Source organism: Fulmarus glacialis, unplaced genomic scaffold (genome assembly GCF_000690835.1).
Source record: "Fulmarus glacialis isolate BGI_N327 unplaced genomic scaffold, ASM69083v1 scaffold28332, whole genome shotgun sequence".
In the NCBI taxonomy this organism is placed as follows: Eukaryota; Metazoa; Chordata; class Aves; order Procellariiformes; family Procellariidae; genus Fulmarus; species Fulmarus glacialis.
Window position 1 is genome coordinate 1 of NW_009197665.1, and position 17,510 is coordinate 17,510.

The 17,510-nt window shown below is 53.2% G+C and overlaps 1 protein-coding gene across 1 annotated transcript in view; it reads right to left on the reverse strand.

The window, feature by feature from the left end:
• Positions 1-8: 8 nt before the first annotated feature.
• Positions 9-17,510, reverse strand: part of NTNG2 (netrin G2) — a gene marked incomplete at its 3' end in the record, with an annotated part of 47,095 nt that continues 29,593 nt past the window's right edge. Inside the window, 5 exon segments of the mRNA XM_009572634.1 lie at positions 9-193; positions 556-690; positions 1,140-1,307; positions 12,977-13,003; positions 14,808-14,980. Coding sequence (XP_009570929.1) covers positions 9-193; positions 556-690; positions 1,140-1,307; positions 12,977-13,003; positions 14,808-14,980 — 688 coding nt within the window.

The following is a 17,510-nucleotide window of genomic DNA, read 5'->3' on the forward strand; positions in this document are numbered from 1 at the left end:
GCGAGCACCCCGAGGAGGATGGTGCCGAGGCTGCCGCACACGCCGGGGGCACTGTCGCAGTCCTTTTTGTCGGCTTCGCACCTGGATTGCTGGCACAGGACCCCCTTGAAGCCCACGGGGCAGATGCAGCGCTGGTTCTGGTAGCAGGTGCCGCCGTTCTGGCAGAGCAGGAGCTCATCGTCGCAGACGTTGGCTACGAGGTGGGAGGGAAGGTCGTAGGTGTTAATCTGGGATATGTTAAACCCCCTGAATGCAGCAGAAACTAGAAGCTTTTGGCTTTCTTCTCGAGCTCCTAGGGGTTAAATTATTCAACCCTCGTAGGGCTAGAGCAGCCCCAAGGCCAGAGGAACACAGTGGGGGCTGCAAACTCCAGGGGCAAAGCCATCAAGTCATTTTGGATTTGGGAGGAATGGCTGGAGTCTGCTCACTCTACACCCTGAGCACCACGGGGCACCCGAGCAGGCGATGCTGAAGATCCCCCTCTTGTTTGGACCCATCTCACCCCTCCCTCTGTCCCTCTGGCTCAGGGGGACGTGAATCTGCTGGGGCACTTACGGAAGCAGCCCTGTCTCCAGTAGTAGTTGGGCAGACAGTCGTCGCACTTGGGCCCCGTGGCGCCTTCTTTGCATTCACAGTAGCCGGTCTCGTTGCAGCGGTCGTGCATGGAGCCGATCTGGTTGCAGTTACATTCTGGCCAAAGACAGGGCTGTTAGTGCCTGTTCTGAGGCTTTGTGCCCACTAATGCCCCGAGGGAGGTGTTGGGGCCTTTGGAAAAGGCTGGCTGCATGCTACGGGAGGGCTGTTAGAGACCAAGGGACTGGGAGGGCATGGTTTCATGAGAGGCTCCAACAGTGCAAACAGCCATGGGTGCAAAGACCCCCCCCTTTGGAGCTGAGCAGCTCCTGGTAGAGCAATGCATCTGAATCAAGTTGGAAAGATATTATTTTGGGCTTTGTTTTCGGGGAAGAGAAGCCTTGGTGGGCTGCAGAGGCCCTAATGGCTGCTGTCCTTGGGGAGCATGCAGGTGGACACACCACCCTCCAGAGAGGGGTTGAACTGAAGCCCACCCCATAGAGCGAGGTCCCGCAGGAACCATCCCACGTCCCGGTGCCTCAGCCCGAGGCCGCCGGAGCGCTCACCTATGCATACATTCTCGTCGTCCAGCTCTGCCGAGCTGTTGCGGTAGAAGCCCAGGCGGCAGTGCTGGCAGTGCTGGCCCCTCGTGTTGTGCTTGCAGCTCACACAGGTCACCACGTTGAGGAAGTCGATGTAGCTGCAGCGGTTGGAGTGGCCGTAGCACTCGCAGTCTGCGGAGAGGAGGAGAGAGCTGGGGAGCTGGGCCGGGAGCATCCTCCCTCCAAAGCAGCTTTGGAGGAGGCTCCGGCTCGGCTGAAACACCATGGCCATTGCCGACGCAGGGCTGGGGTGGGCTGGGCAGGATGAGTGCATGCAGCGGCTGCTGTTCTTCACTGCCATGGGGGGATTGGGCTGGAAGTCATTGCTCAGAGAGCAGAGCGGGGTCAGGGACCTCTGTCTCCTGGGGCGAGGACAGGCAGGAGCCAGCCCCCCGCTGTGCCAGGACACGATCTCTTTAAGGAAATGTATAATCATGGGAGCAGGCAGTGGGCTGTGGAGGGGAGTCAGGTGTTAATTAAAGAGCCTTAACGAGCAGAGCTCAGCTCGGTGCCTGGGTTTGGCTCTGGTGGGGCTGTAGGACCTGCATGGGAGCTGCGCCGGGGTGCAGAGCCCCAGCAATGGCTCTGCCGAAGGCTGCGCTCTGCCTCGCTGTGGCAAGGAGGGGACTGGCCCGTGGGACGGGGCTGGCAGAGGGTGCAGCAGCGCCCGCTGCCTCCAGCCACGGGAAAGCCCTGGACAAGGCTGAAGTGGAGCTGAAGCTGCTGCGTGCCCAGGTAAAACCTCACTCCCTCTCTGGCTTTTTCCCCTCCGTGTCCCTTCTCAGCATCCCCCTTGCTGTTGTACCTCCCAGCTCGATGCTGGTTGTGAAGTACGGTGACTCTCAGGTTAAATGCTTAAAATGAGTGTATGCCAGGAAGCATGGCTTGCGTGGGGTCCTTCAAAAGATGGTGGACAAGTGCGTGAGGGTTTGAACCAGGGCTGCCTGGCACAGCACAGGGACACCTGCAAAGGCTGCCGGCAGGATGAGATGCCACCATCACTTGGCCGAGCACTGTTCCTGTCCCCAGGGCTGACCTCTCTCAGCTGTGGGCATGTGTTAGAAAACAACCAGGTAGGTTTAATTTGTAGCCAGAGGAATTTGATTACTTGCTTCTTTTGTTTGCTTTTTATTACCGTGACGGGATGGCAACTACCTTGCAGTGTTAGATTCAGGATGCTGGATCTTTCTGGAAGTTTAAAACTGTATGCAGGAGGAGAGGAGGTACCCTCGTTGCCTTGTGGCCCAGCTGTCCTGGCCAGGAGTTGTCCCAGCCAGCATGGGCAGAGCATAACGCGAGCAGAAAGTGTCAACCAGGTCTGAGTTCCCCCAGCCTTCGGAGAGGAGGAGGGAGGCTTGGAGCTGGGGTTTTGTTCCAAGCTCTAGCATTAAACATTCAAGGATGGCAGAGGGATGGGAGGGAAGGGTGTGGGTTGGCATGCAGCATGCACATGTGACTGGAGGAGGAGACTCGTCTCAATGAAATGATGACCAGGGAAGATGGAGCAGGGCAGAGGTTTCCCCATGGTTCACAGCTGCCTGAGGAAGAGCTGAGAGTCCGTTGTAATCTGTGAAACAACCTCTGCCTGTTTGACCAATACCCAAAGAATTTCAGCTCAAATACTTCTGGCTGCTGCAATTCCCAAGCGTTGTTTCACCCTAGGGATGCACTCCTACATACAGCTAACCACAACTCGGACAGGCAAACCCTCCCCATCTTCTCCATGTCGGAGGCTGCTGGACCACATCACCTGGGCGAAGACTAGGAGCCCTGGAGCACCGCACTCCCTCCTCTTACCTTTATATGTTTCAATAGGAGCCACTGGGCCAGAGTCCGATTTGATCCGGATGAGTTTTGAGCTCTTTGAGGATGCTTAAGAAAAATCAGAGACATGCTTTTTCTTGCCCTTAGCACCACTCCGCATCCTACCCTACCGCAAGCAGCTCTGCTACGAGAACAATGCCGAGCCAAGCCAAGAACACTGCTCTGGCAGCACCGGCATCTATTTCTGCACCAGACAGCTGGTAGCTGCTAAATTTCTCCTCTTCTTCTCCCCTCCTCAAAGTTTGATGCATGAAAAACTCAACGCACCGCGCTATTGCAATGCGCAGAGCCGGGGCTGAGGCAGAGGAGCTACTCACGCATCCCCCCGTTACGCACGTTCGGTGGCATGAATTGGGTTACTCAGGATAAAGATCTACAAGTCAAAACAGCTTAAAAAAATCTATTGGTCATGGCCTCAGTTTGATGGAGGTCATGCCAACCGGCACCAAAAAAGCTGCTAGGAGTACAGCTAAGAGCACAAACGCTACGGAGGTGGTATCTGGCAGGGCTTGCTACAGGGTCCTGCTGAGCACGCGCCGCTCCAGGCCAGCTTGTCCCCGCCAGCAGCACATACCTGGCTTCTTCCCGTGCCTCTTGCCTGCAGAGTGTGCTGTGCGCCCTGCTTTGCTCTTCGGAGCCGCTACGCGAGAGGATAAAACATATCTGAGTGCTGTGGTGGGGAGAGGGCTCCCAGGGCCAGCCCAGCACGGTTGGGCTAGGATAATCCCTCAGGGTAAGGGGCTGCCCCGGCTGGGACGGTGCTTCCTCTGGGCTGTGCTGCCAGCCAGACCCCTGTCCCACACAGAATGGCCGGGGCACTGGGGGTAAAGGCCATCGCTTCCAAATCGAGCTGATGGGGTTTGGTCCTTGGGGGGTTTGGTGCTTTGGTAACCCCAGTAAGAAGCAAGGTTGAGCAGCGCTGAGATCCCATAGGGTGTTTAGGAGCGGGTCCTGCCGGTTTTTGTGGCGTGCAAGCCCTTGCACAGCGCTGTGGTGCTCAGGGAGGAGCTGGATGGGCACTGCCAGCTACATCCCACCGGTGCTGGTCACATCCCCACAGTGATAGCCATGGCAGGAGGTGGCCATGCTCCCCACCCCCACGGCTCAGCCATGGTCAGAGCAGGCCCACTCCTGCCTCTGATGCCATTTGTGAGGCTGCTGTGGCATCGGGGCCTCCTCGGGTCTCCATGGCTTCCCCTGGTCCCATGGTGGGCTGGCACGGGGTCCAGACCCTCCTCCACCAACATGGCCTCTCCAGCCTCCATGGCCATGACAGGCCACCATTGTGCCCAGGCCCTGCTCTGCCACCACGGCCTCCTCCATCCCCTGGCACAATGGCTGAGCATGGAACATAGTAGCCTCTCCTCACAGGCACTCAGCAGCAGACCAGCACAGCGCAGGGGGACCAGGGCCTGTTGTCCCCGCCATGCGGGAAGTGGGGCAGCCCAGAGGGGAAGGAGCAGCTCAGTAGGTCCCCGGGGTGCTCCAAAGCCCCACATCTCTGCAGTGGGTGCTGCAGGTGGCCCTGGGGGCCATATCCCTGTGTAGAAGACCCCACAGTTGTGCCTATCCCTCATGAGGAGGGGGCCATGGCCGTGAGGAGGCTCTACAGGGTGTTGGGAGCAGGGTGGTCTGCTGAAGAGGCTTGGCCCTGTTGGGCCAGAGCAGCCAATCAGCCCAATTAATCTTGCCCAATTAATCTTGGCCAGGGGAAGGTGTATGCCCCTTGCCCCATGGCAAGAAACCCCTTCCCAAAGCAGCTGAGGTGCCCGTGGGCTCTCCTGGGGCCCAGGGACACATCTACAGCCATCCCAGCCCCAAACACGTCTCCAAAAAGATCTCCATGGGACTGGATGAGCAGAACTGAGCTGAGGTGGACCCTCTGAGTAGGAGAGCAGGTTGTACGATGGTGGGTCATGCCAAGGACGGGTGGGTTGTCCTGGCCTATGGGCACTGGGGGAGAAACCTTTCCTGGCCCATCCTTGGGGACGGGCATGGCCTTACCTCGAATGTTCTTGGGAGGGTCTGGTGGCTTCGGCTTGGGTCCAAGTGCTGCTGTGTTTGGTGGGCGCTGAACAGCTTATGGTGGCATCAGTTAGAGAGAACATCAGATTTAATACAGATCCCCCTCTTGTTTGCTTAAAAAGGTGGCAAAGGGACACTGGAAGCTCTAGGCAGGTATCTAGGGTGGGTTGGTGGAGCCATATCTGGTTGAGAAAGCCAAAGTCTGCTGGAAATTAGAGTCTTTAAGTGTGAAGAGAGACAGAAGACGTACTCCTAAGGGGAGAGCACGGGAGCTGCTGGATGGGTGAGTGTTGGCATGTGGTCATTACATTTGCCCAAGCACGGAGAGAAGCTAAATCTGCAGACCACTGTCAAGACTCAGAAGCTGCCCTTGCTCAGCACAGCCTGTCAGCATCACCTGGCACTGATGCCCATGGTGTAGGCCTATTATCGAATACAGTTTTGCCTCTCTTTGAGGTGAGAGACAGGCCCAAAAGCACAACAATTCCAAAGAGCCCCAATTTCAGCACTTTCTGCCCCCCAGTTGAGTATTTCCAAACACTGGTTTGTGTCCTGGGCCCAGCTTCAGCAGTTGTTACAGTCCAGTTCTGCACTGTAAGGGATGCTAATGTCTACGGCTGGAGCGAGCTACAGGCATCTCAGATGGGAAACAGGAGGGGAGCACCAACGGGCAACTGCCGAAGCGTGTGTGCTGGTGGGAACCCTGAGGAGGAGAAGCTTCAGCCTCAACAGCCAGCGTGAAGCCTCCCAAGGTTCCCACCAGCAGCAGCTCACCTTAGGCAGTCACACAGGAGGTCCGAAGCAAGGAAATACATAAGAAGGCATTTACGCTATAAACAACACAGACCTATCTATTTACAAAGTTATTCTGCTCTACAAACAGACTCCAGTCGTGGGAGACGACAGGATTTCCATGATCCTCTCTGTTCACCCCAGCAGCAAGCTGTGAACAATCTCTTCTACCACTCGCCATCCTCATCTTTCATGTATACGACTAAACCCTGAGGCTCAATCCAGCCTCACCAGATTCCCACCTGCGTGTCGGGCACAGACAAACCCTGAGCTTTTTCCCAGGCAGGAAGCAGAGAGAGATGCATGGAAAACAGAGGTGCAGAACTAGAAACTAAAGCATTCGCTGAGTGTTGGGAGCTGGTACTCACTGGCAGGACCCAGCTCAGCCACATGTCCCCTACCTTCTGCTCCTGGACCAGCCTTGGCCGGGGGAGAGCCCACTTGCAGCGGGGCAGCTGCCGACAAGCCGGTGTAGTCTTGCAGCGATCAAAGGGGAAAGCTGTGTTACCGGCCGTGCTGGGGGGAGCTGGCAACCGGCGAGGAGCTTTGCAGCGCCCTGATGGAGGGCCAGAGCTTTGGAGGACAAACCCGACCCAACCCTGTGCCGCGCGGGGTTTCACACCTTGCCCGCTCGATGCAAGTGCTGCTGCTGGCATTGGGCAGCTGGTGCGTCCCCGGGCACTGGAGGGGCCGGGCAGCCCTTGCGATGCAAAGGGCAGGAGGGCAGCGGTGCGCTGAGCTGCCCGTTCTCAGCCCGGCTGGACGCACGGCGTTTTGCTCCTGTGTTTGCATAAGGACCTCAGCGACTGATCTGCACCCCTCTCTGCTTGGAAATAATGGAACTGAGAATTAGCATAGGTGTCTTATGATGGAGGCATAAAGTCCTGGTTTCTAATGCAAATTTCTAGGCCCTCCTTCAGGCTCTGCTCGTCCCTCAGAAATATCAGTTAAAGAATTTGCAAGCCACTGCAGAGAAATTAAACCAGCAAGAAATTTATACATCACTTGTTTGATTTCCCTGCAAACCCTCACCCTCACTGGCTCCATACCCCTCCCAATCTCCTCAATATTGGTAACTATCTTCAGGTTTGCTAGAAAACAAACCAAGGAATAAAATTTTAAAAGCCATATTATTAATTTCAAGCTCCAGTTGGGTAACATAAGGAGGAGGAGGAAAAAAAAAAATCTCGATCCTTGCCAAGTTTCAAAGGACAAACCCGAGTAGGAGAGAAATGTGATTTCCCAGCCTCGTCAAGGGGATGATAAACAATGCAGAATTAAAAAAAAAGATTTTTTTTTTTTAATGACAAGCTGTAAGAGAAGGTGATAGACATTGTCCTTTTCAGCTGGAAAGTGGAAACCAATTGATATTAATATGGTGTTAAAGAGAATATGAAAAAAGCCCTGTGCAAATTGGCAAGGGTTTAATTAGAGCCACAATAAAAAACAGCCCTGAAGGCATTTTGCTTTTTAGTCATTCACATACACCTCCACTCAATCGCATTTACAGAGCCAGGAAAATTATTAATGCTCATTATCCTGAGAACCTTTCCCTTGTAGCTCTGGGATATTAATGGACAGTTTTACGTTTCAGGAGGGGGAGAGACACGTTTCACCCCCAGACCCAGTTCATACAAATAGGAAACACTGGGCAGCTCTTATCTCGGGGGCTTGTATCAGCCCTGATAAAAATCGCTGGTCTTGGTGGGTTTCTGGGGAAGTAGAATAAATTGACCCAAGAAGTCACGCTTTACAGCAAAAACCATCAGGGGAAACAGCACAGGAGTAGTGGGGAAGGACCCTGAAAAAGTCCTTCTCAAAACGTAAACACAGGGTCCCGTTTCTGCAGGACCTACACAAAGCCAGGCTTTTGGTGCTGTCTTCCTGCTGGAGCTCTTAATCATCAAGCAGGGCTCAGGTGGGTTTTTGTTTTCCCCAGAGGTGAACTGGCACTGCTGAAACTGCTACAAACTGGGGGGAGGGGGGGGGAATGGAGGCAGAAGAAAAACCCAAAAGCTTTTTTTGCTTATTTTGAAAGTGGGAAAAATGTAACAAATGGCAAGGAAGAATTTGACAGGCTTCAAGGAATGTTTCGAAATAACAGAACTGCAGAAGGCAAATGAGAATAGCACTTAATTCATCCTCCTTAGGGTAACTCTGCGATTTCCCTTCCTTCTACCCATTTTGGCAGCCTCGACTGCCTTCAGACCACAGATCGTGCCCATAAACTCATTCTTCTCCCCCCTCTCACCGCAGGCGACCGAGCACAAAAGCGTCCTACGAACATGACCACAGCTCCACCTTGACCATGGAAAACACCACGAGCAGCCAAAGGAAGCAGATGTCTAGCAGATCCACGCAACCCAGAGACAACCTAAATCTAATCTACTCCTCTAGCCTACGTGCTACGTTGCTTTCTGCTTTGCTGCTACCCACTAGTGTGCGGAGGCATGAAGGAGAAGGGAAAAACACATCGGTCTGGCTTTAAATACCTGGGTTTTTCTGTGTTTCTCTCACGGGCACAGGGGCAGCGAACTCAGAGGCTGGTCTGACGATGCTTGCTTATGGTGGGAAGCAGAAATTCAAAGGGCAGAAGACAGTGTGTAAATTAGAGGGTGAAACAGCACAGGGACGGGGCAGGGCCTCAACAGGACTTTTTTTTTAAATGTCTGGCTTGCTGAGCTGGCTTTAAAGCAAGGAGGGATTTGTTCAATGCTTCTAAAATTCAGACGGGAGGTAGTGACAGAGTATCTCACTTTGGGACTCTGAGCCAGCTTGGGGTTATTGCGTCTCCTGCAAACAGGTGCCTTACCAGGAGCTCGAAGGGTCACCTCTTCAGCAAGGTGTTTTTCCTGAGCTCCAAGCGAGTTACATTCACAATCCCTTGGGGATGTCACGGTACTTAAAGAAGTACTTGACATATTGCGGGACTGGAGGGGGAGGAGAAGGTCTCTGGTCAAAAGCAGATCAGAATTAGGCTGTGCCTTGATTCCCTGTTGCTGGTCAAAGGCACACAATGGGTCTTTGGCATCAAACCCAGCATGCTGCCCACGTAAGACAGCAGGTCCCTGAGCTGCTGGGTGGCTCTGACTACCTTCTTATTTGGAGCAGCCTCTCCAGAGGCTGTCTCCTCCCCAGGCACACCATTCTGGGGTTGGACCTGGCTGTGCAGAAACATGGATGGGGGTCTGGATGGGGGCGAGGAGCTCTGAGCTCAGCCCTGACCATATCAAGCCAGAGATGTGGTGGCTGGACTGTGATGTATTTATTTATTTTGTCCTTTGCCATCAGTTAATGAAAGCATTATGAAAACATTTTCTCTGCCCAGGAAGCAGGTTTTGGAGAAGGAATAAACCCTGAGGTGCATGATGTCTCCCAGGTCCCTCGGAGCAGTTTGGCAGGAGAGACTACCCCCGCCACCCCCCAACCCCACACAGATGCCGTCCTGCCTGCCCCAGATATACGACACGAGATAGACACCAAACACACCACCCACGCGTACACAGCACTTGCAAAAAAATGGACCTAAAATGTTGCTAAAGGTGAGCATGGATAAAAATCAAATGACCCCAAGAGTGTGGTGTAGATGTAGACGTGATCTTGTTGCTGTTGGGGCCATGGTGATGATGTGAGCTCTGGGCAGGGGTGGTGGATGAACATGGACGTACAACGTGGACCTGGGTGAGGAGCACTTCTAAACAGACAAGAGACTTGCACTCTTTTGCCCAGGGTCATTCCAACTCCATGGAAGTTGGAGCTAAACCCTCAGCTTCCTGATTAACTACTCAAGCAGGGTACTTCCATGAATATATCTATATTTGCATAAACATGCAATCAAGTTTCCTCATCCCTTTGACTGGCTTCTGGCAGCTCCCCCAGACAGACTGTTACTAACATACTGTGGGTGTAAAACGTCCTCCTGGGAAATATCAGGCCCAGAAAGCATGGCAAGGGGAGGAATGCGTGTCTAATTCCCCCATGAGAAGCTTAAAAAAAAGTCCTGCTGTTAAGTTTTATCTGCTCATTTCCAAAAGACAAGTGAAAACGCTGTCTCCTTGTTCACGGGGGAAGGGAGGAGGAACCCGCAGAAAAAGGACAAAAGTTTTCCTCCACGGGGTGATTTTAGAAATTAGGAAAGGGTGTTTCTGGCGCGTGTGTGAGCTCCAGCCCCGCACGCGCCCTGCCCGCTCGTACAGCGGCCGCCTGGGGAATGTTGGAGTGCGGCTCTGCCCTAGGAAAACTGCCCTTGAGCAGCCAGCCTGCATTACATCCCGAGTCCGGCCAGCAGGACTTGATGCAGGATTGGGAAAGCCAGCAAGGACAGAGCCAGCTTCTCCCTTGATCCAAAGTCCCGTCCCTGGCATGGCTTAGCAAAGCCTGCGGGCTGCTCTGAGTCTGCCGATGAGTGGCAGGAGGTGGGGTACAATTCCCCTTCCTTCCAGCCAGGCAAGACTGGGTACGTGGTTTAATTTTACGGTGGGACAGTAAAGCCTTCATTGCTTTCCTGCCCTGCCTTGTGATGGGAGCTGTAAGAGAGCGTCTCCTGCAGCCGTGCCAGCCCTCTGCAGGACAACGTTGCCAAGTGGCTCTAGGAGGGATGGGTTTTGAAAACCTTTTCTTTTTAAAAAAACAAAATTGAGAGAAAAAAGGGAAAAGCGTTGTTTCCCCTGCATCCAGTCCTGGCTTCAATTCTTGCTGCCCTGATGATAACAGAGCAACAGCAGAGTGAGATCAGCCGGTGAGGGGGGATGTCAACCCATGGTGTGGTTGTCTCTTGGCTTTGAGGTGGACCTGTTGTGGCTGGCTCCCTGCTTGCTCCTAGCTCATGTTATACACGTCGAAGTGTCCTCGGGCTGAATAGAGAGAAAAGCAAACCAGGACTGCCCAGAGGCTGGGGGATGTGAACAGAGTCAGGATGATTTTTATCCATGTCCCTTTATCATCCTACAGAGCAGATAACCAGGGCCACCGCCATGGCAGCCCCACATGCCACTGGAAGAGCCGGGATGGGAAGCAGCCGAAAAGAGGAGCCCAGTGGCGGAGTCCTGGCCCTCCGAGCAAGGCAGGGAGCGTGGCACCCACCTGGCTGGGTGGTGGCGGCAGGTAGGGAGGTGCTGGTGGTGGTGGTGGTGGGTGTTGTTGTGGTGGTCGTTTTTGCGGTGGTGGTTTTTGCAGTGGTGACCCGCTGCGGTCGCTCATACGCTAGCAAGCAAAGAGAAGAGGTGGGAGGCACTTACTGGGAGGGAACGGAGGGTTTCCTTCCCAGCCCGCACGCCCGTAAGGCTGCCGCTGCTGGGCTGAACTGGTGACCGATTTCTCAGCACGGTTACAACTGGGGCACTGAGAGGATTAAGGCGATGGCAGCTCGATGACGCTGGAAGCAGCGAGCGCGTGTGTACGTGCAGGGGCCGGAGGCTGTGGCTGTATCAGCTTACTCTGTTGGTGCAGATATTGGCTTAAATACTTACAGCTCTATCATAAACTAATTGCCAATTAAGCTGAAAAGGGGAAGTGAAAGCCTGCCTGGACAAAGATGGGGCGAAGAGCGGGCGGGAGGTGCAGAGGAGCCCCCAGCCCACCCTGCCGGGAGCTGGGCTTCCGCCGCCTGACGTCTACGTGCCAGTCGGCAGAGCCCTGCCTGCCCCGGCTCCAGAAACGCCATTCCCTTCTGCCAACCCCCAGGCAGCAAACTACCCGGCACCATCGAAACCAACCTGTACGATTGGCATGTATTAATTTCCACCTGCACCCTTCGTTCAGCAGAGCAAATTAATCGATGGCTTAACGCCAGCAAGCCCCGCGGAGGTGAGCGGGAGTGATCCCGGGTGCGGTGCCCACCCCACCGCGCTCGCCACAACAGCCTGAACTAAAATAACACTCGGAACACAAATTCCTACTTAACTTACACCTGCTGCCCTCCTGTCCTTGTTTGTCCCACTGCTTCATGCAGATTATCGTGCTTAATCTCGTAATAGCCCTGAGCTAGTTTAAATACTTAATTTAGGTCACTTCTAGTCTCCTATGCAGGCTAAATAATCTCTCCTTAACTGGCCTTGGACACAAATCCCTCCTGTCCACCTCCTGCGCATCGCTCCCAGCACCCCCCCAGCTTCTCCCTAGCAGAAGAATGCGATGGGAAACATTTTCCAGTGAAACAAAGGTAGTGCTGAGAATGCTGAGATCCTTTAAGGGGGAAAAAGAGAGTTAACAAAATGGTTTTGACCAGAAAAGCAAAGAATATTTTGGACTGTTAAAACATTTAATTTTTTTAAATCCTAAATTACTTAAGGGAGACTTTTAATTTTTATTTGAAATTTGTAACTATTTAAATTTGCTTAAAATCTAAATATGGCTCATTTACCCAGAAAAAACTGTCCTCCACTTTTCAATTAGGTGCATTTTTCTTAATTGCATTTGTATTTCTCTGAAACTATTTCTCCGAAACTATTTCTCCTCTGAAAGAGAGAGATTGCCTGCAAACCAAAGAATTCATTATTCATTCAGCTCTCCGATTTATTTCTTCTGGAGGGTAATTCCAAGCCACAACATTCAAACCCAGGTTTCTGCTTATCCAAAACTCAAGGCGCTTTGATATCAAACTACCTCCAGCTTTGTTAAATAAGGAGTCCTACCATACCATCAATCTTTCAGTAGAAATCCCCGCTGAGCTCTACTGTCTTTGCTGCCGACACTTCATAGACATATGTTCATATACATACACATGTACATACAGATGTACACACACTCGCTCTATTTTTTTTTATCGATAGCCCAAGGTGACCCAGACTGGATGCTATGCCAAATAATTCAACCCCAGCTCCTTCTCAGAGCAGAAGTCTGCAATACTGGGAGGGAAAAGTTCACAGCAAGCACTGGTGGTTTTGAAGAGTCTTTTTTTATTTCCTTTCCGGCTGCCATTCTAACGAACCTCATGGGGGGAAACCGTGCCAGAGGAAGAGGCAGAATGAGGCTACTGAAGTCAAAGGAAGAAAATATAAGACTCTCTGACAGGACAGAAAATGAGGCATAATTAGGGAAGACTTATTGCCTGGAAAATGATAATGGACAGAAAATAACAAATTTTTTTTTTCCTAGTGACATCCACAAGGACCATGCACCGAGGTGTTAAATGCCAGCATTTCAGTTATGTTTTTACTTACTGCCAAAGGCTGAGCCTGCAGCTGCACCTAGAAAAAACAAGAAGAAGCCCGGTCACTGGAAGCAGGACACCATCAGCTCTGGTACCAGCAGAAGATCAAACGGATACACGACACGGGACCGAACACCAATTAATTAGCAGGGGTCTTGCTCATAGGCATATCAGTTTGCTGCAACATCTTAAAAGCTGCTTTTCTCAAACCACAGAGGCAACCAGACAGTGCTGTCTGGGGTCTTGGCATCTCAAGACTTTCACCTGGGGAAGAAAAACCAGCGTGTTCCTTGCTGATGGGTTTTCTGTTAATCATTTCCTTGACGTACCATTAAAGCCCAGCAAAGGACAAGCACATCTTCTGAGGTTCACTGGGCTAAGTACAAGCTGTAGGGTCTAAACCAGGTTGTTGCACCTGGGGCAGCTCTCCGTGAGCGAGAAGGGTTGAACACCCTTCTCACTGCAGCACTTGCTCAACAGGATGCTGCAAAGCCACTGGCTTCAAACCCGCCAGTCGAAGGCCACCCAAGGACCAGCTTCTGGCTTTCGGCACCCAGGAGACCAATGTCCATGGTCCTCTCTACTATAACAAGTGGATGAATCATGGAAAGTCTTAGCTTTGCATGAACATAAAGCACAGGACCGGTGATGGAAGAAGCAGGACCACCAAGAAGAGAGGACTTCAGAGAAATGCCTCTGTGGCAGAGGAAGAGGATGATGTTGATGGGGGAGGAGGAAGCAACAGAGAGAGAGTCGGGGCGGGGGGAGGAGGAAGAAGACTGAGTGACAGATGGGAAGAGAGATGAATGGGAGAAGAAAGAGCAGAGGAGAAAGAGAAATAGGAAGAGACACAAGGAATGGAGGGGAGTGAAAGAGAGAGAACAGCATGTCTGTGCCTGTCAACACCAGAAACTCTCCCAGGCTCCTTTGAAGCAATGCAGCCGCTTGGTGGGAGCTGACAAGCTCGTTCCCTTTCAAAGAACCTGCTCGTCTACCAGCCCTGGCACACACAAAACATTCCCGTCACGGCCTTTGGAGCCTGACTTTCAGCTTTGATCATCTTAAAGCACATAAATCTTTCAAAAAATCTGGGGGGAGGGAGGGAAAAGATTCTCTTTGGTAACGCTCAAAGCTGCTGCTTGAAAGGCTGGAGTGGCTACTGTGGCTCCGTGACATTTAAACAAGTCTGCTAATGTGGACTGGACAGAAACCCAGGAGAAACCGGCCCATCTGTGATGTTTCCTGCCCCAATTCCCCTGCTCGAACGATGGTGGGTATGCATCCTCCATCTCGTCTGCGCGCCTTTGCTTCTGTCAGCGCCTTGCTCCAGCAGGCAATTGGATGAGACTGGAGCTGCGCAGAGGGACCGCGGCTGGCAGCGCTTGCCTGAAATACCGACATACACAGACGGGATCCAGAAAGCAATCCAGAAAGCAACCTGCACTCCCGCGGCTGAGCAGTGCCAGCGCTGAGCCCATGAACTACTTGACAGCCAGTGCTCTACTGTGGCTAAATAATGTCTTCTTCAAAGGACAGTAATTTGCACTGCCACAAAGCCATGGACCTCTATCTTGGCCCAAGGTCATCCTTCCTATTCTCGACCATTTGGACTCATCACTTTTCTACCAGTAGCCAACAATTCACCTCCGCATCCACCCAGATCCTCTCTCATTCTTCTGCGTACCGAGACACCTGTAAATACCCGCTTCCCTTTCAAAAGCTGAGCATCCTGCACTGATTCGAGATGGAGAAGGACAAGATGAGAATCCGCTCCCATCTGTGGGCGTTGCGCAGCCCAAGGTGGGAGTGCGGCCAGGGCTGGCTCGCTGCAGGTTACTTACATGCGTTGGGGGACCCGTTGGGGAGAGGCAGGTAGGATCCTGCTCGCCAAGACCTGGAGCGAAAGTTCTTCTTGCACTTGCCGCAGTCCTGCCCCGTGGTGTTGTGCTCGCACTCGCACTGAAGGCTGCCCTCTTTGAAGGTGCACAGGTTAGCGTGGAGGTTGCATTTACACCTGGAAGAGGAAGACAGGAGAAGAGCTGTCAGGTATTACTGCAACTCCTCCTTGCCCCTGGCGTAGTGCTGTCCATGTGCATGAAAAATGTAGAGGTGAAGCTGGGCCGGTTAACCCTTTCCTGTTCCTTCTGCAGGACTTTTTCACTGAACTCAGCTGTTTTCCCCAGGTATCTGGTGCTGGGGGGTTACGATGTCCACGTCCTTGCCCAAGGTGGATCTGCAGTCTCTATTCCAAGATGAAAGATACTTTACTCCCATCATCCGACTGCAGTAGCACAGATCGTTTAATGGTAAGTCAACATCTCCAGCTGAGGCTCCAGTAAGGAGTCACACGCTTTTTTTCAGAAATCGGAGCAATTAGCTCAGATGTAGGCATTTACTTGAAGGCAGAGAGGACAGTCTCGAGCTTTAGATGGAGAAGCAAAGCTAACGCTGGTGGGACTCAGCCCCTTGACCCCTGCGCAGCGTGCTAAAGTCAAGAGCATTTTCTCCCGTGGTGTGAAGTTGCACAACACAAACCCTTTTCCCTACGTGCAGCGCAGCCCCAGCCTGCTGTGACCAAAATAACACAGAGAACAAGTCACCATCAGAATCTGCCTTTTAGTCCCCGCCTCACCAGAGAAGGCAACAATGAAAAACACTATTCAGCAATTTGCAAACATTAACAAACTTTTAATGAGCTGTAGTGCAGTATGCAGGGAATAATTATCTCTGTGCACAATAATTCCTGTTGCTCAGACTCCAGAGGTGACTTGCGCAGAGCACGGAGGCTGAGCCCGTAACTCACACGTGGCTCTAGTGACTCCCAGGCCTGAGCTCAGGCCGTCAGACAGAGACTTTGGGGACCAAAATTTCTCATTTCATTCCAGACAGTGGATCCCTAGCACAGCCCGCTGGGTTTTCACTCCTTCATGCAATAATTTACACTCTCAGAAGCAGAACCATTAGAAAACCATTAGTAATGCTCCGCCTTATGTGAACGGGTAGAGAAGTCTGACCGGGCAGTGCTTCGTTTTACTGGGCTAATTGTGCAAAAGATGCAAAACTGAGGGGAACAAACCGCTTGTAGAGAAGATAGAGGAAACATGGCCTGCTTCTTCTCGTGCTCTGTCTGTGCTGGGATAAACAACTCGGATTAGGCTTGGAGCTGGGAGCCGGGTCCCTCCCAGCTGCCAGCACCACACATGCTCACCAGCTCCTGGTGCCCCCCCGTCTCCCATGGAGCCCCCAAAGATGCTCCCCAGCCGCCTGCCTGACCTGCTGAGGCTGCCTTTGCTGTGCTCCTCCTCACACATGGCTGGATAAGCTGACCTCATGTATGATTTTTTTTTTTTCTGCCCCTCCCCTCCTTGTCCTTAATTCTAGCAAACCCCGCTCAGAGGCTAAGCATAAGCTGGATGAACAGTCTCTCTCCCCGTCTTACAATCCTGCCTTGTCTCTGACCAAGCAGGGGAGGGAACATTGCAGTCTCTAAAAGGGAGGAAGGAAGAAAATGTGGTCCATAGAGTAGAGGCAGACACACTCAGCATGCTCCACTTGAATCTGTCCGTTAGCGAGAGCAGGAGATGCCATGTCACGGCTGAAAGCACTAACAGCCTCTGAGCACCAGTGCTCTGGGAGCAAGCTGTGAATCTGGGCATCCCGGGGAAGGAAGCGGCTTTGGCCGGTACGTACACAAGAGGGATGCTGCATTTCAGCCGCTCCGTGTCCCCTCTGCCTCTGGTGAGGAAGGATTTTGGCTGAGCCATCCCAGCCCTTTGGCAGAGGCGATGCCCAGCCCTGGGGTGCTGCGGAGCCTGACTTTGAATTATTCAGCGTCCACCCAGCGCGGCCTCCTTCTCGCGCTTCAAAATGAGCAGACAGGAGGAAAGCAGGTCAGAGCCTCACCGCTGCTGCTCTGGGCCCAGCCTGAATCAGAGCAACAGCTTCTGTCTGGGAGCTGCAGCTCTCCTCCCTCCTACCACCAGCGGGAGCGAGGGGATGGGAGCCCGCTCCAGGGTGCAACCTTAAAATCCAGCCAAGGGGGAGTTTAAGACCCCGAGGGGAGCAGGTACAAAGAAGGCAGGGCCTGGCATCCCCCTTATTTTCTCTGAAGTCTGGGATGACATGGAGGGTTAGCACTTGGCTTCTGTCCTTGACCCCACCAGTCTCACAGTAAGGACATCAGCCCTGGGTGACCACCACCTGGTCCCCCGCGGTGGCCTGCAGCATCCTCCATCACCCCCTCTGCCCGTAGCACATCCTTGCTCCTGGCATCCCCTGCCGAGTGCCAAGCAGCCATTTCGGGGTGCTTCTGTTGGATCCAAGCTGCTGCCGTACAGGAGGGTGAAACCTGCTCACCGTTAATTTGGCTTCGGGAGCACGACCCAGCCTTCTCGCTACTGGGAGAGCGAGGCACGGATGCATGCAGGAGGCAATCAGCCATGCCTGCTCGTACACACACGCCGCTCGCTTGCTGCTGAGGAGGGCTGGGAGTCGAGAACCAGCTCCCGGGCTGGCCCCCGGCTGGCTCCCCGCCCCTGCAACGG